The sequence below is a fragment of the Lissotriton vulgaris genome, chromosome 5 (assembly GCF_964263255.1).
Source record: "Lissotriton vulgaris chromosome 5, aLisVul1.2, whole genome shotgun sequence".
NCBI lineage: Eukaryota > Metazoa > Chordata > Amphibia > Caudata > Salamandridae > Lissotriton > Lissotriton vulgaris.
The window spans coordinates 67,470,397-67,495,985 of NC_141693.1; the positions used below are offsets into that span (position 1 = coordinate 67,470,397).

The window sequence follows — 25,589 nt, forward strand, 5'->3', positions numbered from 1 at the left end:
AAAAAGCTGCAAAAGATAAGGGCGGCCTGGGCCTGCCCTCGTTCAGGAACTACCAAACGGCCTTCCTCTGTAAGCAAGGGGCCCTCTGGCTGGTTGATGATACATCCTACACTCCAGTATGGCTAACTATTGAACGGTCGTTAATGGCAGATGCACCCCTCTCGGCTCTCTTCACCATGGACTTGGCTCATATACCTCACTCTAAATACATCCTACTAAATACCAGAAGAGCACTTCTCTGACTTGACCAGTACCATAAGACTGCTTTGGTGATTAAGAGATCCACCCTACTCTCACTATGGCATAACCCTAGGCTCCGGATAGAGGGGAAGACCCTTTACTGGGAACTGTGGGCTGGAAAAGGTATACACATAGTGAATGACCTCTATGATAATGGCAGACCCCTACCCTTTTCGACATTACAAGAAAAGTTTAACTTACCACCCATAGAATTCTACCAGTTCCTAAAACTGAAGGCCGCTATCTCCAAATGCCCCCTCAATACAGACTTACCCTGGCAGGTGACCCGTCTCTGAATACTGTACACCATGCTGACCATTTTGTATCAAGAATATATAAATTGCTCCTCCCCCTGCCCAAGAAACCACATAGGTTGACCGAAAGTAAGTGGGAATCGGAACCCAACTCCACAGGCATTGCATTAGACTGGGAGGTAATACACAGCACCGCACTGACAAACAAGATATCCCCGATCCTATGTCAAACGAAATATATGCTGTTAAACAGAGTGTTCTGGACCCCCCAGAGATTGTTTAAATGTAAACTGAGGGATACGCCTACCTGTTGGAACTGCCAGGAAGCACCTGGTGACTTGGCACACATGCTTTTTAATTGTTCCCTATTGCGCCATTTTGGAGTAAAATATTTACATACATTCAACAGGTGCTTGGAATCACGCCTATCCAGGAATTTATATATGTCATTTTAGGTCCTCTGGAAGCACACTTGCCGGACATTCATGACAGACAATTGCTTGATATTATGTTGACATTGGCGTGCAAGGTCATACTTTACAAATGGAAAAATTTTGCTGAAGTCAACTTCAAAATGTGGCTAGAATGGCTTTCATTAGGTCTCGCCTGTCGATGCGCATGCGCATCGAGCAAGGCGAGAGTATTGGGACTTATCCACTCTTTATCCACACTGCAAGGAATCGTGGCGATTCCTTGCAGTGCCCGTGACTTTTAAGCTCAATGCGCATGCGCATTGAGCTTAAAAGCGCGTGCACGTCAGTCTTTGTTTACCCGCTCCGCCCCCTCCCCTTCCCGCCGTGTCGCATTTCTCCTCCCCCTCCCCTCTCTTCCCTCCGGCTTGTTTGTTTATTTGACCCGCTCCGCCCCCTCCCCTTCCCGCCGTGTCGCATTTCTCCTCCCCCCTCCCCTCTCTTCCCTCCGGCTTGTTAAGCTCCCTGCATTTTATCCCTCTTCTCACCGTCCTCTTTCATCCCCTTGCCTCGTTTTCTATTATCCGACAAATTACGCTGTTCCCATGCCGATATTGTTTCACTTTCCTGAATGTCCCCAGAGCAGTGTTAACCCTGCACAGCATAGTAATTGCCTGTCCCGAAAGGCACATGTTCGTGTTGCTTTCGCAGGCATTTCCCTTGAGGTTTGAGTGAGAGTTTTCGGTATCGGCCACCCCAACCCCCACGTGTTTTTTTGTTTTTTGCATTCGTCTCAAGTGCTTGTCGCTTGATAATTGCTCATTCTACCCATGCGCACAGTGTGATCGGCGGCCCTTCCGGCAAGCATTTATAATACCATCCAATTTTCTGTACTGTTTCAGAGCTGCGTGCACGTAATGCCTACTGTTGCTATGTCCGCAGTGGCAGATTACATTCAATTTTATAGGAGCCATCATCACACAATCCACGCCAAGTTTCAAGTTGTGACGGTTACTTTACGTTTACACCGCTCAAAATCACTTATGCGGTAGTGACAGAGACTTTGTATTTACACATTGAGGGACGAGGCTCGAAAGTCTCCCAAAAGTAATTCCGCTACATTCAGATGATTAAATAAGTTTTGTTGAAACGCAGTAAATACGTTTTTAAAATTGTAGCGTCCTTACCAGTACTGGGCCCTCTTCAATGACTACGTCACACACGGAGAGTTATTCACGTCTTTATTCTTAAGCGTGTAAAGCAAGACCCCAACATGCTAAACCTGCATTCACCTTATTACCTAACAGCGCTTACAACACAGGTCTACTAGCATTCTTCGTAACCTATGGTTCCCTCCCCACAGCAATGCCAATAGCTTGTTTGACTCGTGCCCCACATCTGTGCCTCTTTTCTTCCGGTTCTTTTTATTTTTTTTAGTAGAAGCTCCCTGCATTTTATCCCTCTTCTCACCGTCCTCTTTCATCCCCTTGCCTCGTTTTCTATTATCCGGCAAAATACGCTGTTCCCCTGCCGATATTGTTTCGCTTTCCTGAATGTCCCCAGAGCAGTGTTAACCCTGCACAGCAAAGTAATTGCCTGTCCCGAAAGGCACATGTTCGTGTTGCTTTCGCAGGCATTTGCCCTTGAGGTTTGAGTGAGAGTTTTCGGTATCGGCCACCCCAACCCCCACGTGGTTTTTTTTTGTTTAGTTTTTTGCATTCGTCTCAAGTGCTTGTCGCTTGATAATTGCTCATTCTACCCATGCGCACAGTGTGATCGGCGGCCCTTCCGGCAAGCATTTATAATACCATCCAATTTTCTGTACTGTTTCAGAGCTGCGTGCAAGTAATGCCTACTGTTGCTATGTCCGCAGTGGCAGATTACATTCAATTTTATAGGAGCCATCATCACACAATCCACGCCAAGTTTCAAGTTGTGACGGTTACTTTACGTTTACACCGCTCAAAATCACCTATGCGGTCGTGACGGAGACTTTGTATTTACACATTGAGGGACGAGGCTCGAAAGTCTCCCAAAAGGAATTCCGCTACATTCAGACGATTAAATAAGTTTTGAATACGTTTTAAAATTGTAGCGTCCTCACCAGTACTGGGCCCTCTTCAATGACTACGCCACACACGGAGAGTTATTCACGTCTTTATTCTTAAGCGTGTAAAGCAAGACCCCAACGTGCTAAACCTGCATTCACCTTATTACCTAACAGCGCTTACATCACAGGTCTACTAGCATTCTTCGTAACCTATGGTTACGTTTTACGCACACGTTGACAGGGCATGGAAAAGACTAGCAGCAGACACTTATCAGAAAGTGATCACACCATTCCTTACATTTCCTTCTGTGGCGCCTCTTTGTTGCAAGCCCCAGGCTCGCCCTCCCCCTCTCCCCTGGAATGATGGTTAACAAGCATTAGCAATGGAATAGGTCGCACATTTACGAGAGTTTAAGCTACTGGCATTGTAAGTAACAACGCGTTTTTTTTATGTTTCAAAAACCAAAACATAAAAAATGCATTTTCAACCACGTCAGAATTCACGTTTCCGCGTAGCAGATACAATGTGACCCTCACCCTCACTCACCCTCAACCCCTCACCCTCACTCACCCTCAACCCCTCACCATCAACCCCTCACCCTCAACCCCTCACCCTCACTTACCCTCAACCCCTCACCCTCACTCACCCTCAACCCCTCACCCTCACTCACCCTCAACCCCTCACCCTCACTCACCCTCACTCACCCTCACTCACCCTCATTCACCCTCATTCACCCTCACTCACCCTCATTCACCCTCACTCAGTGCAATAGGTCTCGGAGCATTTGAGTTAGAGCTTTTAGAAATGTTTATGGCTTTTTTTTTTTTTTTAATTCTTTAGCATTGGCTACAGGAAACAAATGCTAAAGATTTACAAAAAAAACCATAAACAATTCTAAAAGCACTAACTCTAATGCTGCGAGACCTATTGCATTTCCAATGCTTGTTAAGAGGGGCGGACAATCCTGTGCTACAGTCAGCCACTTGGAAGCCTTCGAACAAAAAACTCTGGTCATCCCTGGATGCGTCATCCTCCCACTTTGAACCACCATGACATACATCTCAACAGTTAGCTTTGCTAGATAGAATCTAGATGGAATTTGATGTGTTTGTTTCTGTATGCTTACTGTATATTCTCTGTTACACACACAGTGTGCCTGGTCTGGGTAAACCAATTGCTATTGCCCTATGGATACACCTGTCATCTCTCTTCTCACCTCTTCTTTCTCTCCCCTTCTCTCTTTTCTCTCCTTTCCCTCTCTTTCTCTCTTCCTTTTCTTATCTTCTCTCCTTGATTTGCTTTTTGATTATTGTAAGTGTCATTTTACCAACAATTTATCCATTCGTACCTTTGAAGATTTATTGTATTGTCTTTATTTTCATCCTTATTCTTAAATAAAAAAGATTTGAAATAAAAAAAAAACAAATATCTATATCACTAGTTCATTAAAATGGGAAACAGCACTTATTATTGAACCCTAAGACATAATTTGGGCTCCCGGTTTTATGTTATTTATTTTTTCTACATTTCCGTCTGTATTTATCCATATTTATTTTTTGCTAATTTTGTCTGTATTTATCCATTTCTATTGTGTTTTCTGTATAAATGAAGCTGCCATGGGTATTTTTCCACATTTATTTGACTGATAAATGTACGTTTGCATTTGAATGCCCAAAAGGCTTCAGCAGTATACAGTGCAATAGTGTTATCTGAAAACACTTGCATTGCAGAATAGCATAAATAACTGTATATCTGCGCTTAATTAAGCTCAATTTGGAAATGTATTGTTTTTTCCACCTCCCCTAACTCTCAATCTGTACACCTACTGACCTGGCACTCATGATTGACAGTAGAAAAAAACATCCAAAGAAGACATGTTTTCCGTATTTTTCTGTATTTAAAAACAAATACAGACAGGGAAAAAAAAGTGTTCTGTCTGTATTTATCTGTAAAAACCACTAAAAACGGAAAACTGGGAGCCCTAGACATAATTCAGTTAGTATGCGTCACTCAAACTCACTAAGCTAATTTTTCATGCTGCGTATCCTACAGGAGCTACAAGGGGGCGCTCCTGCAAACTGCCCGTTACTTCTGGTACAGAGCGGACCCCCGGCCCCGTCAAGAGATTGTGTTGTGGTAGCCTTTATTTTTGAAGTGATCATATTTGTAGAGGATTCTTCTCATTGCCCCCCTGCAGCACGTCAACCCTGCCTGTGCACCTGCAGCCGGGCCTGGGGGAGGGGGCCTCCTATTGATGAGTGATTCACAGCTCCCCAGGGCCAGGTTAATCATTAGCTCATGAGGAAGATTACATTATCGGCCCCTTTACATGCTCTATTAGCGCCCCCAGGGAGCTCTTGGGGGCGACCTTTAAAGGGAGGAGAGTGGAATCTGCTGCAGAGGCGGCGGCATCTGATTCATATCAGAAATTGATAGGACATGGAGCAGAGCCGGCCGGAGAATTCCCTCCAAGGAGACTAAGTGGCGCAGGAGGGGCGGCCGTGTCTATTTAAAACAAGACTGCACACCGTGAAATCGAAGGCTTAACATAGACACGCCCTTAGGACAGAGAGTCTACAGCGTGTCTTGCTCACGCTGCCTGCACACGCCAGTAGGCTCTCTGATTGGTTGACAAGGTCCACCAATCGCAGTGCTTATTTGGCAGATGCCAACCAATCAGAAAGCCGCCTGGCGCGTGCAGGCAGCATGAGCAAGACACGCCGTAGACTCACTGTCCCAAGGGCGTGTCCCAAAAAATATAGGGGGGTAACAAAAACCCGCTGCACACCAATCACAACAAAGTTTTACATAAATATCAGCATTGCCCAATTGAAAGCATGGGCGGTAACAGAAGTCCCTCTACACAAAATAATTTACCCCAATAAATCTCCCTACGCGAGCAGCGCATGTGTGCTGCAAAGCTAGGCGAGACCTAAAAAGGACAAAGAAGAGACAACACCGCGAGAACGAAGGATCTGCAGCGAAGCACAAGCTTCTTACCTTCGGTAACGATATATCTGTAAGAAACAGTAGTTAGTGTTAGATTCCTTACCTTAGAATATCCCCAGGCGCCAGACTGGATCCGGAAAGTTTTTGTCAGCAATACCCCTGCACGTCGGTAGGCGTCGTCTGTGGCTCCGCATACGTAGTCGGCGTCTTGATCGCCGGGATGACGTCGGAGTACTTAGACGCAGCCCTCGCGCGCTGACGTCAGTTCTATACATAGCTTTCCATGCCAGGAACGCAGAGCCATGCAAGAAACCGACACTGGTGCCATGAAACTAGGGCCCTCAAAGGGAGAAACCTTAACCCTAGATATCGGTTCGCAGAACGGGGAGGATGGGTGGGACGGTAAGGAATCTAACACCAACTCCTGTTTCTTACAGATATATCGTTACCGAAAGTAAGTAACTTATGCATCTGAAAGAAACAGGTTAGTGTTAGATTCCTTACCTTAGAATAGATACCCCAGCAATACCAACCCCGGTGGTGGGTCTGCGAACCAAGATCACACCAGAAAGTCCTGGAGAACGGCACGGACGAAAAAGGCATCTCTCCAGACTTGGCTGTCCAGGCAGTAGTCCTTAGCAAACGTGTGCAGCGAGGCCCACTTAGCTGCCTTACAGATGTCCTGCAAGGGGACTCCCCGATCCAGGGCAGTAGTAGCCGCCGTGGCCCAAGTGGAATGGGCGCGCAGCCCCACAGGAGGCTCATTTTTCGCCAAGGAATAACAGACCTTGATGCATAAAACGACCCACTGAGAGATGGTCCACTTGTGCACCGCCCTTCCCTTCTTAGCACCCACGTAACCAACAAAGAGCTGGTCGTCCACCAGGAAGTGGCATGTGCGGTTTAGACAAAAGGAGAGTGCGCGTTTTGGGTCCAGACGGTGGAGCCTCTCTTCCTCTTTTGAGGGATGTGGACGTGTAAAGGTGGGCAAGGTGATGGACTGCCCGATATGAAATGCCATAACCACCATGGGCAGGTAAGAAGAACGGATGGACAGAGAGGAAAGGAGGTGCTAAAGATGATCAGGCGCGACCCGCCCCAAGTCATCCTTGTGGCTCCGGACTGGGCACGAAGGTACTGGTATCCCGAGCTACTCAGTAGGTCTGTTGATAAAAGAGTTTATCGACAGACCTACTGAGTAGCTCGGGATACCAGTACCTTCGTGCCCAGTCCGGAGCCACAAGGATGACTTGGGGCGGGTCGCGCCTGATCATCTTTAGCACTCTGGGCAGAAGTGGTATAGGCGGAAAGGTGTACAACAGACCGCAGCTCCACTCGCGACGAAGAGCATCTCCGAGCGAGTGCCGCCTTGGAAATTCCAACGTGCAGAACTGATGACATTGCGCGTTCTCTTCGAGGGCGAGCAGATCTAACCAAGGCTCTCCCCATTGCTGAAAGAGACCATGCGCCACGTCAGAGTTCAGACGCCATCCATCATGCACCGACGGCTGAGTTCGTTCGCCCTGGCGTTCAGGGAACCTGCCAGGTGTTGAACCACTAGGGTGACGCCCTGGTGTTCCAGCCATGTCCAAAGGCGCAGAGCCTCCTGACAAAGGGTCCACGACCCCACCCCGCCCGGTTTGTTGCAGACCACATGGCGGTGGTGTTGTCCGTGAACACCTGCACTACACTTCCCCAGACAGTGGGAAGGAATGCTTTCAGTGCAAGCCGGATCGCTGGCAGCTCCAGAAGGTTGATGTGGAGCCGGGACTCTGCCTCTCCCTTGTGGCCCCCCCCCATCCCAGGAGGGAGGCATCCGTCACTACTACCTGCTCCGGTTGGGGTAGGGAGAGGGATCTGCCGCTGACCCAATCACTGTCCGTGAGCCACCACTGCAACTATATCACAGTGCCCTCCGAGATTAGGACGTGGTCGGACAGATTGCCCTGATGCTGTGCCCACAGGAACTTCAGCTCCCACTGCAGAAAGCCATCACCCCCAGGAGCCGCAGCGTCAACCTGACCGAGACTCGGGATAAAGGCCGAAAGATTAGAATCTGAGCTTGAATATCCCGAACCCGCTGCTCAGGAGGATAAACCCGAAACTGCGCTGAGTCCAGAACCGCTCCGATGAAGAGGAGCTTCTGAGAGGGACTCCGGTGTAACTTAGACACATTGATGGAGAGCCCCAGCGAGTGCAGGAGATCAGCCGTAGTCTGGAGGTGGAAGAAGACTGTCTGGGGCGAGCCCGCCTTCAACAACCAGTCGTCGAGATAGGGGAAGACAGAGACCCCTGATCTGCGCAGATGGGCTTCGTTCATCGCCATCACTTTCGTGAACACCCGAGGGGCACTTGTGAGGCCGAAGGGGAGCACGGTAAACTGAAAGTGGACTTGGCCTACCGTGAACCGCAGGTAGCGCCGGTGGGCCGGCAGGACGGGGATGTGGAAATATGCGTCCGCAAAGTCCAACGCTACCCTCCAGTCTCCAGGGTCTAGGGCAGCTAGGACCTAAGCTAAAGTCCGTGAACTTCTCCTTCCGGAGGAAGCCGTTGATGCTCCGGAGGTCCAAGATGGGGCGTAGGCCTCCTTTGCCCTTCTTGGGTACCAGAAAGTAGTAGGAGTAGCAACCACGGCCCAGGAAAATGCTCAATGGCCCCCTTGGCCAAGAGGGCCAAAACTTCCTCCTGCAGAAGTTGCAAGTGATCCCAAACATGCAGTGGTACTGCGGTGGAATGGCTGGAGGGTCGCCTCGAAGGGGAGGGAGTAGCCCCTTCGGATGATTTGCAGCACCCCCCTGTCCGACGTGAGGGTACGCCAGTGGAGGAGGTGATGATGGCGGACCCTGCCCCCCACTGGCGTTGAATGGGCCTGACAGCTCGGACTAGGAAGGTTTTGAGGCAGATGCTGCGGGAGCGGATGTGGACTGACCTTGCTGTTGTCCCCCAGCACCGCCACGGCGGTTACCGCGTCCGTGCTGAGGCTGGTTCTGCGGGGGCGCCCCTTCCTTGGCCGCAAAAGGGGCGAAAAGCAGAAGTCTGCTGGCACTGGCCCGACAGGCCAAAGGACTTGGCCGTAGCCCTGGAATCCTTGAACCGCTCAAGTGCATTGTCTGCTTTGTCGCCAAAAAGGCGACGGCCATCGAAGGGCATGTCCATGAGCGTGGACTAGACATCCCCTGAAAAATTGGCAGACCTCAGCCAGGCGTGGCGGCAAATCACCACCGTCCCCCGGGGCCCTGCAGCGTCAGGACCGAAGTAGACGACGGCGCCGAAGTACCCGACGGCGCCAGAGCTGCCGGACCGCAAGTCGGGTCTGCGGATCCCGAAGTCACGCAGACAGGCCTCAACGGAGGGAAGTGAAGCCTCATGTCCACGAGGAAATCACGTATCTCCTCCGGCGTCCCATGCAGCCCAGGGACCAGAGGGTGTGGGGCTGGATGCGGCGGCTGCGGCTCCGACAGAGCCACTCGGGCGGTGTCACCCGAACCCTTAGCCTAGTCGTGCGGCCGGTGAGTCGGAAGAGCGATGTCGTCTCTTCAACTTCTTTTTAGAATGCCACAACTTACCGGAGGACTTGGAGACGACGAATGGTGATGGCTTCCTCCTCGACCAGGACATTGAGCGTCGCGGAGCCGAATGCTGGAGTAGCTTGCGGGACCGCTCCCGCCTAGCCTTCGAGGTCAAGGCCCGGCAGTCGGGGCATGACTTGTCGTGGTCGGCCCGAGGCAATAGCAACACCGGCGGTGGGGATCGGTCACCGACATCAGGCGGTGACCGGCGTTACACAGCTTAAACCAAGGCCTCCCTACCGGCACCAGGAGTCGAAGTCGACTCAAAAAGATATCCGACACAGATCAATAAAGAGTACTGCTCTTCCCGGATCTGTGCTCGCTGGCGAGGGGAGAAGAACTGACGTCAGTGCGCAAGTGCGGCGTCTACATACTCCGACGACATCATCCCGGCGATCACGACGCCGGATGCGGAGCCGCAGACGCCTACCGACGCGCAGGGGTACTGCTGACGAAACTTTCCGGATCCAGTCTGATGCCTGGGGATATTGTAAGGTAAGGAATCTAACACAAACCTGTTTCTTTCAGATATTGGCTTCAAACCCAGCCTGGCTGCTGGTTCCTCGAACATTGCAAAGGCTCGATTTGTCTGAAAGCTGTAAATCCTCCTCAACACTTGGAGGATTGTCCAGCACTTCCACAACCGTCTAGCATCACCCTTGGAGGTGGAGAGCCAACCCCCTGCATCTGCAGGCAACAACTGCATCTGTCCAGTTCACCGTGTTGCTGGCCATTGGGCCCAAAGAGGGAGCAACATGGAGGTCTTTGTGCTACACACTCCAGGTGCCACCCTGCACCCATACCCTGAGAAGCAAAGGCTTGTTCTTCGTCCAACCGGACACCACAGCCTTGGAAACCGACCTGCACACCGACGGACTTCAGGACAGACAAGACCCATGACCAGAGTGGGTCTGCAGAACCAACCGACAGCTGTGAGATCCTCAAACACTAGTGGCCAGCCAGCCAGCCAGCAAAGCACCACTGCACCAGAGTCCCAAACTCCGGGTTCAAGACTACAGTCTGCGTCACCGGGTTCACGACTACAGTCTGCGTCACCATGGCCTAGGGATTCTCATGACCTGAGCCCCCTTTGGGTTCAGCCAGATTTTTCCTCAAGTCCATATTGTAGCCTCTTTGTTTCAGGTCCCCTTGACTACACTGGTTTAGCGCTCGAGGCTACCATACCCACCAGTGACTCTGCACCCGTACACCCCAGGGCAGGTAAACAAACAAGCATTGGAAATGCAATAGGTCTCGCAGCATTAGAGTTAGTGCTTTTAGAATTGTTTATGGTTTTTTTTGTAAATCTTTAGCATTTTTGTTTCCTGTAGCCACTGCTAAAGAATTAAAAAAAAAAGCCATAAACATTTCTAAAAGCTCTAACTCAAATGCTCCGAGACCTATTGCACTGTGTGAGGGTGAGGGGTTGAGGGTGAGTGAGGGTGAGGGTGGGTGAGGGTGAGTGAGGGTGAGGGGTTGAGGGTGAGTGAGAGTGAGGGTGAGGGGTTGAGGGTGAGTGAGGGTGAGTGAGGGTGAGTGAGGGTGAGTGAGGGTGAGTGAGGGTGAGTGAGGGTGAGTGAGGGTGAGTGAGAGTGAGGGTGAGTGAGAGTGAGAGTGAGGGTGAGGTATTGAGGGTGAGTGAGGGTAGAGGGGGAGAGAGGGTGAGTGAGTGGGAGGTGTTGAGGGTGAGTGAGGGTGAGGCATTGAGGGTGAGTGAGGGTGAGTGTGAGTGTGTAGTCATGCATTGAATAAGGGATGTGCAAAACCAAAATGTCTCTCTAGTAAACTTTTCGTAATACTTGCGAATGCATAATTGCTACCTGGAGTTAGCAGAGTTTTTTACATTTGTGTTTTCAAATTAAAATCAGGACTTTTGCTTCCCTTTTAAAATGTCGTGAGAAAATAAAGATCTCCAACATCCATCAAATTCGCGAGGCAAGTGGTGTTGAAATAAAATTGCGAGAAAGGAGTTCAACCACTTTCAGTGCCAACTTGCACTGAGAAATAATAATGTCATTTTGCAGGGAAAACTGCAAACTGACAAACATGAGGAAATGAAGAAAAAAAGTCGGGGAACATATGAAGGGCAATAATCGGGCGCCGTGTTAGACTTTCCTCACGTATTAAAATCTATGCAGGCAACATTAACCGTTTGTATCCTGCCTCCTAGAGGATGTTTGGAAGAAAGTGGTGGGAAATACTATATATGGCTTCTAGGTGCAGCACTTTCAGTTTAACTATAAATGAATGAATTAGTCTGCTCTAGGTTTCTGGCCAGAGTACCCAACCTCTACTGTTTAATTTGCACGTGATCTTTTCCTCAAGTCCCATGGACATGGTAGGACCTTTGATAAACCCGAGACTGGAAACTGTATTTCAAGTAAAATTTCCTATTGAAGGATCCGTCTGTACCCGTTCAGGCTGGTATCACTTGGCTATAACAAGCCTTTTTCAAGAGATTATTATATACACAATGTGAAACTATTTCATAGTGAAAAACGCAAGGACAAGGGGGAGACGATCAGAAGCTAAAAAGAAAGTCAAGCACAAGAAAAACAAACTATCAACGGAGGGAGAGGCAGGACTAATTATGTTAGAGTTGGAAGGACAACACCTCATTCTGCACTTGTAAAAAAACCATCAAAGGTAAAAACAAACAAGCAAAAGAAAGACAATCCAGCATCAACAGTCCGGAAAATATTAGAGAGGTACACCAGCAAGGGCAAGCGCAGACATAACATCTATGTCAAGTCTTGTAAACCCACTCATGCATCTTTGAGCACAATACATACCTTGCATAAGCAGTACAGGAGAAGCAGACGCCGGAAATGCTGCAGTCAAGTGCACACTACTCTACTCCATCCGTGAGTGTGCGAGCACGTCAGCCATCACTGGAAGCTCGACTGCTCTTTCCTTTCCCCAGCCAAACAGGAAATTGCCTCTTGGGGGTGTGAGAGGACTGTGCCAATTGGAGGTGGTGGTGGTGGGGGGGGAGGAGGGGGGGGAGTGTTAGATTGTGCAGGCAGCTGCCTAGGCGCAGGGCACGGTAGCAATAACAGAAATATTAGAAAAAAAAAAGTTCTATTGCAAAGCGTCCTGCCCAGCTTAATGGGTGCGGGTCATACCGGATGAAGGGGTGAGGTCACATCTGCCTAAGTTACTGGGTGCAGGTGTGAACATCTATGAGCGCTGACAGGGCCAGGCTCACACACGTGCTGGTTGTATGCAGGGGTCACGGATACATCACCGTTGCAAGCCGGTCAGTAATGCGTTAAGCGCCTGGGGAATATTTTGCCAGAAATGCATCGCATTGGGTTGAGTAGTGAAAAACAAATTTCGCATGAGGTACAATTTGCATTCAGGGAAAGCTGGTAAAACGTGTGGATGAGACGTGCACTGCCAGGGGTGGGGCTGCTGAACAAGTCGGCTCCTGATCCACACACACACACGTAAAAGTCATACACGAAACAAGACGGAGGGAAGAGAGGGGAGGGGGGAGGAGAAATGCGACACGGCGGGAGGGGGCGGAGTGGGTAAAATAAACAAGACGGTGGGGAGAGGGGAGGAGAAATGCGACACGGCGGGAAGGGGAGGGGGCGGAGCGGGTAAACAAAGACGGACGTGCACGCGCTTTTAAGCTCAATGCGCATGCGCATTGAGCTTAAAAGTCACGGGCACTGCAAGGAATCGCCACGATTCCTTGCAGTGTGGATAAAGAGTAGATAAGTCCCAATACTCTCGCCTTGCTCGATGCGCATGCGCATCGACAGGCGAGACCTAAAAACTGCTGGTGGTTCTTTGGACCTTGCCCCCCTAGCAGGTTACGTTCAAAAGGGCACCTCTGAACTTCGACTGCAAGTATATGTTTGCTGTGTAGGTCTTTCCTTCCATAGGATAACATTACCACGTTTGAGGTTCATACCTCAAAAATTTTATTTGCACTATTTTGCTATTTTCTTGTAAAATCAATAACTCTGAATGTACGAAAGTATCCGAAAGATCTTGGTGTATAAATGCATGTAAAAATATGTGGTGTTTTTATCAATTGGTCTTGGATTTCTTTTTGAGTGAGTGAACCATTTATTGACTCTGTGCGTGCAACAAATGCTTAACACTCACCTCTGATACTCCTAAGCTGCTCGACCACACTACCACAAATAGAGCCCTTGGGAATATTAAAGTAGGCCCTGTAAACCAATAAGGTTTGCCTGGACTTTTTCCATTTGTGCACTCACATTGGCACTACAGCAAATACCGATTTCTGAGGTATTTAACCTAAGAGTGGAAATCTCAAAATACTTCAGTAACGGAGTTACCAGCAGTTGTTGATTCTAGCAGTATCATCAATTTCAGGTTTAAAATGATGGCATCTAAATTTCCAAAAACGTAGTATGAATCCAAGGGGGAAGAATGATTTAAACCCAAAAAATGCAGCAGCACAGATATAGCATGCAGAGAAGTAAAATTCTAGAAAAAGCTGAAAAAGACAAAGGTTGCAAACACAAACCAAGTAATTGTACTGACTCTAGTGCACATTACCATTAAATACTATGCCATACCACCATTCCATGTTACACCACCATGCCATGCCATTTTCATGAACAGTAACATACAGAGCCGATATTTACCTTTATAACTCATCACCAAGGCCTCTGGGCACTGAATCTTCACATTATTACACCTGTAATAACACACATCATCTTTGTATTAAAGAGCAATGACATCTTACAGGGACAAAGGATAAACATCATATAAGACCTGTATTTGCAATAAGGTTCAGTATCAAGAGCAGCGCCTGCAGACTAGAGCTCAGTGCGAGTTACTGTTCATACACAACAGTCGAAGCTCTAACGATATCCAAAAGTACCTTTAACATCTTATGACAGGATGTGGGTGTTCTAAGACAGGCAGATAGCTCAATGAGAGAAGCGTGCATCACGTGATGCCATGGAGTGCTACAGTGTGGGTCTTCTAAGCACGGTGGTTAGCTCAGTAAGAGCAGGGCTGACTAACAGGTTACATCTGCTCCTTGTGGAGTCTCAAGTATATACTTAATAAATAACTTCTTAACTGAACACCACGTGTATTCCTGCCAGCACCCACAACATAACACTGCCACACCCAATTACTGCCAGCGTACACCATGCCATGTAGGCACCAGCACCAGTTTTCAGACAAAGATCACCAGGGCTGGAGAAATCCCATCCCTGTCCTTGGAGCCATGTCACACATCTGTGCGCCCCCCCCCCCCCCCTTTGTGACATGCTAAGCATCACAGCTAAAAGTAGCCTGTGGTGCTGCAGTGCTGCACACCAATCAGCCTGCCATCTCACCCTTTTGCAATTTGTAACAGAGTTGGGAAAGGGTAGGGTGAAAGGGCAAAGACTAAAACCTCAAATCTGTAAATGTGCAGATTTGAGGTTTCAGTTTCATACTCCATCTCCGTAAACTGAAAAGAGAAATCTTTCAAATGGGACTTGCAGCAAGGTAAGAGAAAACCTTTAAAGCGTGAGTGTTTGTTGGTAAAAGTGTGTCAGTGAGACAGTGTGCGCGAAAGAATCAGTAATCATTAGAGCTTCGTTTCAATGAAGATCACGTGAGTTTTAGAAAGAAGCTGAAGACGTCGTTCTTTTCAGGACCGAAGTAGTGATACCCTTGGATTAGGGCTCCAAACCTGATGTACTTATCATATATCACATTTCACTCTAAACAGTTTTCGTCTAACCTAGCGCTGTGATGTCCATTGGGATGAATGTTGCGCTTTACGAAATACAAATACGAAGTGAATGACAAGGAGTGATTGGAAGAGTGAGTACAAGAGTGGATAAATGATGAGTGAGCGAGAAGGACAGTGAGTGTTCCTGTATCGGAGAATGACAGGGAGTGTTACTATAAGGGAGAATAACACTGGGTGTTACTGTGTGTAAGACTTAGGGAGTCACAGTCCGAGTGAGTCAGCATGAGTGTGACAGAGTGAGAATCAGTGAGACTGTTTTTGTTAGAGCGATTCTGAATGAGTGGGACGAAGTAGGAATTAGTGAGAATGAACGAGACTAGGAAAGTCAGTTAAATTGAATGAACCAGAGTAATACTGATTGACTGACTGAGGGTATTTATAAAGCGCACTACTGCTGAGGCGTCTTGGCACTGGGGGTAAAGTGACGGACAGCCAACTGACATGTTACGGTTGGGAAAAGAACCATGTTTTAATTTCCTTCCCGATGGTCGATCTATTCGGTAATCTCCTCAGGTGTACGGACAATGAATTCCAAAGTTTGGATGCTAGGAAGGAAAAGTGTTTTTCTCCACACCTTACTCTTTATCTTAGGGAGGCGTACCAGGCCAAGAGAGGCTGACCTTAAAGACCGTGATGGCAGGTAGCAGGAGAACAATGATTGAACGTCCTCAGCCCCACCACCAAACAAGGCATTGTGCATCATGCAAAGCGTCTTAACGTTGACACGTCATTGGACTGGGAGCCAATGAACTGGTTTTATAGAATTAGATGTGGGATGATGCTTAGGGAGTCTGAGCAAGACTGTAGCTGCCGCATTCTGAATGGATTGAAGTTTGGCAAGTTGGGCAGCACCTGCTCCCAAATAAAGAGCATTACAATAATAAATTCTAGAGAGAATCGTGGCCCCTACCACTGTCTTCCTCAAATCAAAATTGATGAACGGAAGAATCTTCCTAAGTCATTTTAACATAAAAAAAAACAAGCGGATGAGACCGGATTAATATGAGAGGCCCAGGTGAGGTCTTTGTCGAACATGAATCCGAGGTTTCTGGCTTTGTTAACCGGCACACGACAGGTACCGGCTGTAGTTGGCCATCGAATACGATTCCAAATCAAAACTTTCTGACCAAACTCTAGGACCTCAGTTTTATCAGTGCTCAACTTTAAAAAGTTGGAGTTCATCCAGGTCATCAAGGCAGACGTGCACTTGCAAAATTCACCTGCCATGGTATCCACTGATTGGGTTACAGACACTATAAGCCGAGTGTCATCAGCATGACACCAGCGTAAAGCCGTAACTTTTTATTAATCTAGCCGGGGGGGCTACATAGATGTTGAAAAGTGTAGGCGATAAGGCCGAACCCTGGGGGACTCCCCCAGGGAGTGTGAACTCAGATCGATATCCATCCCAAAAGATCACTTGTTCCCTAGACGATAAAAAGGAGGAGAGGAGAGCAAGAGCAGTACCACTTATACCTACATCGTATAGTCTTTGTATAAGTACCGCATGGTTCACGGTATCAAAGGCTGCTGTTAAATCAAGCAGGACCAGTATGGCCCTTCTTCACTCATCCATCACCTTGCGTATTTCCTCCATTGTCATAAATACGGCTGTCTCCGTGGAGTGTTTTGAACGGAAGCCCTGTTGTGTATTATCAAGGATGTTGTTGGTCTCCAGATAAGGTGTTAATTCTAGGTTCATAGCCTTCTCCAGAACCTTGACAGGCAAAGGCAAGCAGGGGATGGGACAGTCATTTTTCTCGTCTAGTGGGTCCAGCTTAGGCTTTAACAGTGGGCGAATACATGCTTTTTTCCATGCCGTAGGAAAAACTCCTGAAGTCATAATTTGGTTTAGTACAGGGGATAAGACCATTCTTATTTCCTCAGGGGCCTGCTGAAGTATAAACAGAGGACAAGAGTCCACGGGAGAGCCTGATTTGATTTGTAACAGGTTGGCTACTTTGTCCAGTAGCAATGATGGAAATTGCGATAGACCACAGTACTCAACCTTGTCATCAGACTGAGCTGAGACATTTCCCACTGTATCCTTAGCTGCTTTTAAAAGACCGTTGTATACAGACTGGGCCTTACTTTGAAAAAAGCTGGCCAGCTTATCTACAAACTTTTGGTCTGGTGCAAAAGTTACATCCCGCGGACACTTCATCAATGCAAGACTGTTTGAAACAGTTCTTTTGGGGAATTTGTAACACTGAGAATAAGTGAAAATGAGTGTCACTAAGTGAGTCCGAGAATAAGTAAGATTGAGTCACATTCATAGTGAGAGAGACTGAGGGAGTGAGTGAGGTGGATTGAGTGGGACTACGTTGAAACAAGTGTGACAGAGTGATAGATGCATCAGAGCGAGATTGATTTAATGAGTGTGTTCGGCAGAGTGAGATTGAATGAGATTGAGTGAGACAGAGTTAGACTAACTGAGAATGACTGACACTAAGAGTGAGTCAGAGTGAGAATGAGAGAGTGGAGTAAGTGAGCCCTCCTCAAAGCCAATGGGAAGTCAGGCTCGCTTACAGGCATTTGAGTCAGAGATTACACCAAACCACTTTTAAAGGTCGCTAGCCACTGCAGCCTAGAACATGACCTGGGCGTCAAAACATTCCACCACTTATTTGTTTCCTACCATATGCCATTATTTGATATCCTGCTTTTTCATTTCCACTCCCTGATACACGTGACCACATCATCTCCAATACACTTATAATGCACTTCATAATCCGCTATTCTCTCACAGGTTTCCAATTTACCTTGATCTTGCAAAAGGGAGCATCAGAGCCCAACCAAACTCCGCAAATTTGTAGCTTAAATTAATCTTCAGATTCACTGTCAACATCCTTATTGTCTGCTTCTGCTACCATGTTTACTTATAACCCTAGGTATTGCCTCTTCTTCTCTTAGACACCCCTATTACTTCACCCGTTATTAGAACTGTAATCCTGCATTGGGGTTACAAGTGGTAAACCTGGCCTATGTGGGCCAACAAGGGATGGTGAGAACAAAAAATAGACTGCATTAAAGTATGGTTTCAGCATTTGGGTGACCTTGAGGGGAACGCAGTAAAAGAATTTTTACTCCAACAAGCATTGAGCAGGCCAGAGCCCTCTCAGCCCATAATCAGCAAAGATATCCTGAATGCTCCGAATGTGTGCTGATTTTGGGATTAATTCTTAACGATTATTCAAAATGCCCAGAGGTTCAAGAGGGAGGTTCAAATCAGCGGAGAAAGTGATACCAAAGCTTAAACAAATAGTTGGTAGCCCTCAACATCTCTAGGAAATGGAGAACAGACAATGGGCGACCATTTTAGGGGGAAAAAACGTCTGATTACTCAACCCTGTGTCACATGAAAAATAAATATAAAGTGACACTTTGATGTCCAGACAAGGGTGAAAGGGTTATGTGGACCCTCGCGAAAGCAACACAAATTGCACTGATAGAACATTGATCAAGGCATCCACTCACTCTTGACAGATTAATTGCTGATGCTTCATGCGATGACGGAACAAGCTCCAAGCCAACTGCATATGGGGAGAACATTGGCAGACATTAGTCCCCACCATCCAAGGTGGACAACAACCCCAGAAGAGGAAGATGCCATCATGGTTAGGAGAAGCAAAGGCAAAAAGGAAGACTGTTGTAGACATTATGTCAGTCACTGATCTGTGATGCTAGTCTAAGAATGTCATTCGAGGAACAAACACAGACTCCCCGATGAATTGACTCCATGGAGGATCGCCCTTGTTTAGGAGCTATGGGGACTGTGAAAGGAGGACTAGGGGAGGTGAAAAGAAACATGTCTTTTGCAGGTTAAGTTTTTACCTTTCCAAAGTCTGGGCTTCTGGAAGGGGACGAGGATCTTCATGTGGGTAAAGGTTGGAGAGAGCCCCACAACGAAGTAATCACTTGAATCCTGTGTCATAGCCAGGAAATCCCCTGACCATCAGTGTTCAGGTACCCAAGGCCACTGAGGACAGAGGAGAAGTGAGTGAAATGGACCTGAACAAATGTTATATATGAAATGCATAGCATCTGTAACTTTCTTTCGATTTCATCTTGCCCTTCTTTAATTACAGCAGCGATTGAGTGCGTCTTGCCTTCTAGGAAAAACTAGGCCGGTGTAAGTGAGCGATGTTTAGTTGGCATGATGGGGCACTGCAAAGAGTGACCGTTCGCCCAGCACCGTGTGAACCACTCGTCCCAAACCCCCCTTCACATTAACCATCTGAACTGCTGTACAGAGTCTAGTAACCGTGCCAAAAACCGGCAGGTAGCGAGGACCTTCCCATAAAAACCCTATTCCGTAAAAGTGACTTTTTGTTGCTGTAAAAAAAAAAAAAAGAAACTGCGTCAAGCTCTCGTCAGGAGACGACAGCAGCTTGCACTACACATTCCCCCTGCTATGCTGCCAATGAGTAGCAACGCAACTGACCATCACACTCAAAGTGTGACAATTCTGGGGCTGAATTATTTGTGTGTCCAAGAGTTTTCAAGCACCAATGAAAATGACAAAATCACTCGTGAATAATGGAGTTCTGACTGGAGCAAGATTACCGTTTGTTTAGTGAGTTTTCACGAAAGAACATGAACCACGCATATTCTCAAAACTGTATTTAATGTGGATTAGCTGTCAATTACTGCTTTTTACTAAGTTAGTGCCCATTAATTTCTGGTGCTTTAAAGTAGTTTTAGGATCTCGTTAGTTTTTCGTTGCTCAAATGGTTGTTATTGTTGATATTTATAAGTTTTCCTTCTCGTCATTTCTTGATTTTGCTTGCGATAAAATGTCACTCAGTCATTGAATGTCACTCATAATTAGGATGAAATTATGAAAATGTCACACACAAGCAATCTGAAACCTTGGCAGCTATGGTGTGACCCTGCCTGAACTTCAATTTCATTACTACGCCTCTGGTCCCATGAGCACGTCTTAGACGGACCCCGAGCCCATACATAAGAGCTAGAACTGAGACACAGATACATGCAAGACTGCAGATATATAGAGACAGTCGCTGGTGTTTGAGCAGTACCCAGTGAAAGGCCAGTGCGGCAAACTGCATTGGAATATCCGGATAACTACTTGGGGTGCTGCTTTGGGTTCAGGGCCCAACCCCTTGTTGCAGTAGACCACACAGACAGTAGTGCCACACAGTGACGAATGATAATTGTCCGTACTCACTCAGCCACCCAGAAAACATAACCATGGGCAGAGAGGCCACAGAGAGGGGTGCAGCAAATTAAGATGGATCAATACAGAGCACAGGGAGGCACCTCAAAGTCAGATACCTCACGGGAGACACCCTTGGAGAGGGAAAATGTGCAGCCGGGCCCGAGTGGAGTCCAAATCCTAGCAGCCATAGAGACTACCAGTGCGGCTGATGGAGCAGGGGAAATGAAATATTTTATACCCCTGTGAAGTTAATGACCTCATAACTTTAATAATACTAATTGTTTGAATATGTGTATTAATCAAGAATTGCACCTATATTAGACACTACATATGGGGAAAACTAACTGGCTTTGCAAACATCTAATTTACTTACAGGTATGAGTTAATATAGGTTTGTGCGATTTTCTAATAAATAAAATAAATAGCATGTATCTGTGTCGTATAGTAGAATTGTATCGTCACAAAGAATGCAGATGGTAAGTAAAATGGCTTTAAATGTCGCATTTGCTAGGTAACATCTAATACGTGTCATTAGATTGGCCGGTGGTAAACAGAAATGCTTATTTTCTATGTCTAAAACCGGTTATGTTTGTTTTTATATTAGTTTCATTCAGGCCTAGTGGGCCGTGCCTGGAAAATGGCTGCCCAAAAGAGAGGCAACAGCGTGCCCTGAAAAAGATGGACCTCGCGCATGAGCAGAATGAATGCTTCAGTCATGTGTATGCAGCCTATGCCCAGAGCGAGAGATGTTAAGGCCGATCTGCCCTGGGAAAACTGGAGTTGTGCTAAGAGTTCATCATGAATGCATCGGAACGGCTGGGAGAATCAAGCTAAAGAAATGGTTCATCGAACTTTGTTGCAAAATCCATTGACATGTTAAAATTTGCTTGGGACATTGTGAATCACGAGAAGATATAAATACATCATTCTTTTAGAACAAGGAGGGCGATGAGGTGACCATCACCACCCCTCCAATGGACCAATTAGAATGATTTCAGTCCCAAAAAGATTGCAATTTTGAGTGAAACAAGTTAGCAAAAAGGGTACAAGTACTTATGGACTTACATTATTAGGGGTTGGAGTTCATGGCGAGATTTGAACGAGATGCGAGCGAGATTAGTGTGTGCATTCCTGTATTTCTTATCCTGATGCTGTGAGAGACTCTGTCATCTTATGGACTTCAAATTTTGATGGGGAGAAGGAACGAGACGGCTACAGGAGTTCGCCTTGCGAGGAGATTGCGCCCGGAGAGGTTTAGGAGACACATCCTGTGATCTGCGGTTCATCTTTCTTTGGTGAACCATTTCTCTTCAGCGCTCTTTTTGCCAAGGTTAATGAGCATTTCCATTTTAAATCTTTATCTAAATGCTGATCATTAAATGCAAAATGTAATTGCTAATAAAATGTACTTGTTCTCGTTCAATGAAATCAGATAAAATTATAATTCTAACTCCAAATATGAGTTTGTAGTTCTTAAATCAAATGATTAATAAAAAAGTTTTTATTGCAAATTGAGCTGGACTTAATTGCCATCAACTGACTCTACTAGTTGGTCCATTGACCGAAGAGCGGAGTATCTTGATGTTTAGAACCAAATGCTTACGAAGTTAATTTATATAATGTATAAATCATTTTAATAAGGTACCTCGTTCACCTTGCAGCTCGTCTATTTATCATTAATACAGGAAATTGAGTGATTGGAGTGATCGGTGTCATGGACCTCACCGACATAGATTTGATTAAATGAGTGTAAAAGTTTTTCTTTTTCCTGGGTTGATGTTGTAAGGAAGGAGGTTTTATTAGCCGCGCTGCATCACAGCCATGCAGGCCAAGATCGACGCAATGTCCCTTTATATCGGACTGGGGTGGCAGAGTGGGCTAAAGAACGGTGATGGATTAAACCCAGATCTTTTGACTGGGTGTGAGTGTTTGATTAATTCAGATGCTCCGTCCATCATCATCCCCTTTTGTACCGCTGTTGGCTGCCATAAGCGTGGCAAGGTATGCTCAGACGTGAGTCCCTTGCTCACTTTGCCACTGGATTCAAGCAAGCCGGGCTGAAGACGGCTGGAATGCCAGAAACCGGTCCTCGGAAGCTTGTTTCCGGTCCAGGGAAGACATGGCTTGGCAGTTCGGGTTGGACTGTTCCCATGAGGCACAGGGTCAGACTGCTTTGCATATAGCCATGTCTGAACTGGGGTGGCAGAGTGGGCTAAAGAACGGTGATGGATTAAACTCAGATCTTTTGACTGGGTGTGAGTGTTTGATTGATTCAGATGCTCCATCCATCATCACCCCCTTTTGTACCTTTATATCGGACTGCCATAGGTCGACCTCAGTACTGTAGCGGAAAGATCCATAGCCACTGAACAAAACGGCACTGAACTACAGAGTGCAGTCTCCACCCTGAAAGCAGCCCTAACAGACTTATCCGTCAAGTCAGTGGACCTGGAACGCCAGGCCGAGGATGAAGAGGGACGCTCTCCAAGATGCGATCTCCGATTTGTTGGATTTCCAGAGGGAGCAGAAGGGAGAACTCTGGAACACTTCCCTGACAAATGGATCAAAGAAACATTCCCCAAGGTGGAACTATCTGCGATATTCGTAATCGAGGGGGCGCATCCGGCTTTGGTGCCGCCGCCTCCCGCAGGTGCCCTCCCCCGAACTCTCACTGCGAAGGTCCTAAACTAGAGGAACCATGACTGTATCCTAAAAGTGCAAAAACATGTGAGGGACAGAATGCAAAACAATGTCATACATTCACCCCAGTACAGAGATCTGGGTCTAAATCCATCGAATTTTTGCTCACCATGCCATTCCAGTTTGGACCCAGCTATATGCAAATCAGTCTTGACCCTGCGCCCAATGGGAACAGTCCAGATCGAACTGCCAGGCCAGGTCCTCCCTTGACTGGAAACAAGCATCCTAGGACCAGTTTCTGGCTTTCAGCCCTCATCAGCCAGGATAGCTTGACCCCAGTGGCAGGGAGAGCACGGGACTCACGTCTGAGCATACCACTCAGGGTGACAAATGCAAAAACAGTTGATGGACAGAATGCAGAACAATGTCATACATTCACCCCAGTACAGAGATCTTGGCCTAAATCCATCATTTTTTTGCTCACCATGCCATTCCAGTTTGAACCAGCCATATGCAAATCAGTCTTGACCTTGTGCCCCATGGGAACAGTCCAGCCCGGCCTGCCAAGCCATGTCTTCCATGGACTGGAAACAAACTGGTTTCGGTCCTAGGATGCTTGTTTTCAATCGAGAGATGCACGCAACTTCTTTTTGCCTTGGCAATGGAGCCACTGGCGATTCGGTTACGAGGAGGCATGAACCGGTGGAGTATCATCATTGATGGTCGCACCAATGTAATTTTGTTTTACGCACACAATGCGCTCCTCTATAGTTGCCACCTAGAGGAGGCAATACAAGCCCTTCTGGATATATTAGCCTTTTTGGATCAGCATCAGGCTTGCATATTAAACGCCGAAAGTCAGCCATATTCCCATTACCGGCACTAACATGGGGAAGACGCGTCAGACCTTCCTTAGGTGGAGTTCAGCTGGAAAAGTGACGGTTTTCGCTACTTGGGCATACAGGTAGCTCATATGCCAGTTGCTAATATGCAGTGAATATGGGAGTGGTTATTACGGGCCTGAGGGAGTCTGTCCGGTTCTGGAACAGACTGCCCCTCTCGGTTGTCAGACATGTGGCCCTGGCAAGGATAGTTATGATCCCCTGTTACCTTTCTGCACTCCAAAACTCTTTCTGCAGCATCCCGAAATCCACTTTCGACACCCTGAACAGTCTCCTAATCTCATTGGTGTGGGCCGGAGGGTGCAGCATAATAAAACTCTAAAGTCTTAAGTTGGATACAGACTCGGGTTGACTGGGACTCCAAGACTTCAGACTTTACTATTTCACAGGATTGCTGCAATATGCAGCACAGTGGTGCGCCAGGGGGCACAATGTAGAAAAAGCATTACTGGCAGACTGGGGCTCCAGGACAGAACTGCCAATATATCTCATGATGGTTCCCGGACTCTTGGGGAAAGCCTGCACGTTATCCCTCAGGTAGCAGAGGCCTGGGAGCAAGTAGTTACCCTGGTTATCCACAGGGCTCCATATGCTAACTTACTTGCAGTTCAATGACTACAGGGTTTCCCCCAAAACCAGTCAATCATGGATATCACAAAATGGTAAGAGGGGGCTGCACAACAGCTGGGGGCATGTATATTGACGGGACCTTCTTGACCTTCGAAGAGGTAAGGGAGTGGTTCCAAGGGCCGGACGGTCCCTTCCTACAAAATGCGAAAATTACATGCACAGTCCGCAAAATAAGGACCTAGTATCCATATGAGCCAGAGTCACCACACACATTAGCATTGCTACTAGATCCGGTGTCGACTAGAGGGCTAATCTCAATACAAAGCTCTGAAACAGGATTGCACGGGTGAGGTATCCATGATAAAAGACAGATGGAATGCAGACTTACCATCTCCACTCACAGTGGACAAGTGGACATGGGTGTTCGCGCAGGTACGCGAGGTAGCCAGTAATGCAAGGTTCAAACTCACTCAGTTGTATTACCTACACCGCACTTACCTGTCGCCCCAGAGACTGGCACGCTTCAAATCCAGGGCGCTCCTCTGCGTGCCCCCAATGTGGTGCAGATCCGGCGACATTCATACATAAGACCTTGAACTGTGTCTGCTTACAACCGTATTGGCAACAAGTGATCCAGGTTCTATGGCAGTACGAATAGAGGCGCCAATCAAGCAGTGTTTACTAGGAGTACTCCCGACACCAAAAAAGGAAACCCGCTAAAGATACAAATTTGTACTCCTAGGCCTTGTCCTGGCTAAACGCCATATTGCAATACATTGGACTCATGCGATCCCCCCCAAGACTAGACAAATGGAGGGCGGACGTGCGAGAGTGGAGTGTGGCTGAGGAATGCTGCCAGCGAGTTGTGCGTACGGACGAAAATGCAGAGCATGAACTGGAAAAAAAGGAGACACATGCTAAAGGGATTGCAGTTGACAGAAGACCGGAACGAGAGGGAGGAGGGCACAACACAGACGCCAAATCATATCACCTTCACACAGAACCCAGAGAATTGAGAAAACCCCGCTCTCATATATAGAAATAGCCTTTATTGGAGGGCAGAAAAGATGACCTCCGCTTCCTCT

At 47.3% G+C, this 25,589-nt stretch overlaps 1 protein-coding gene across 1 annotated transcript in view; it reads right to left on the bottom strand.

Moving 5' to 3' along the window:
- Positions 1–25,589, bottom strand: part of LOC147710193 (E3 ubiquitin-protein ligase TRIM39-like) — a 143,472-nt gene that overhangs the window by 32,626 nt on the left and 85,257 nt on the right. The window contains exon 5 of the mRNA XM_086920878.1: positions 14,102–14,154. Within this exon, the coding sequence (XP_086777004.1) occupies positions 14,102–14,154 (53 nt within the window). The remainder of the gene's footprint in view (positions 1–14,101; positions 14,155–25,589) is intronic.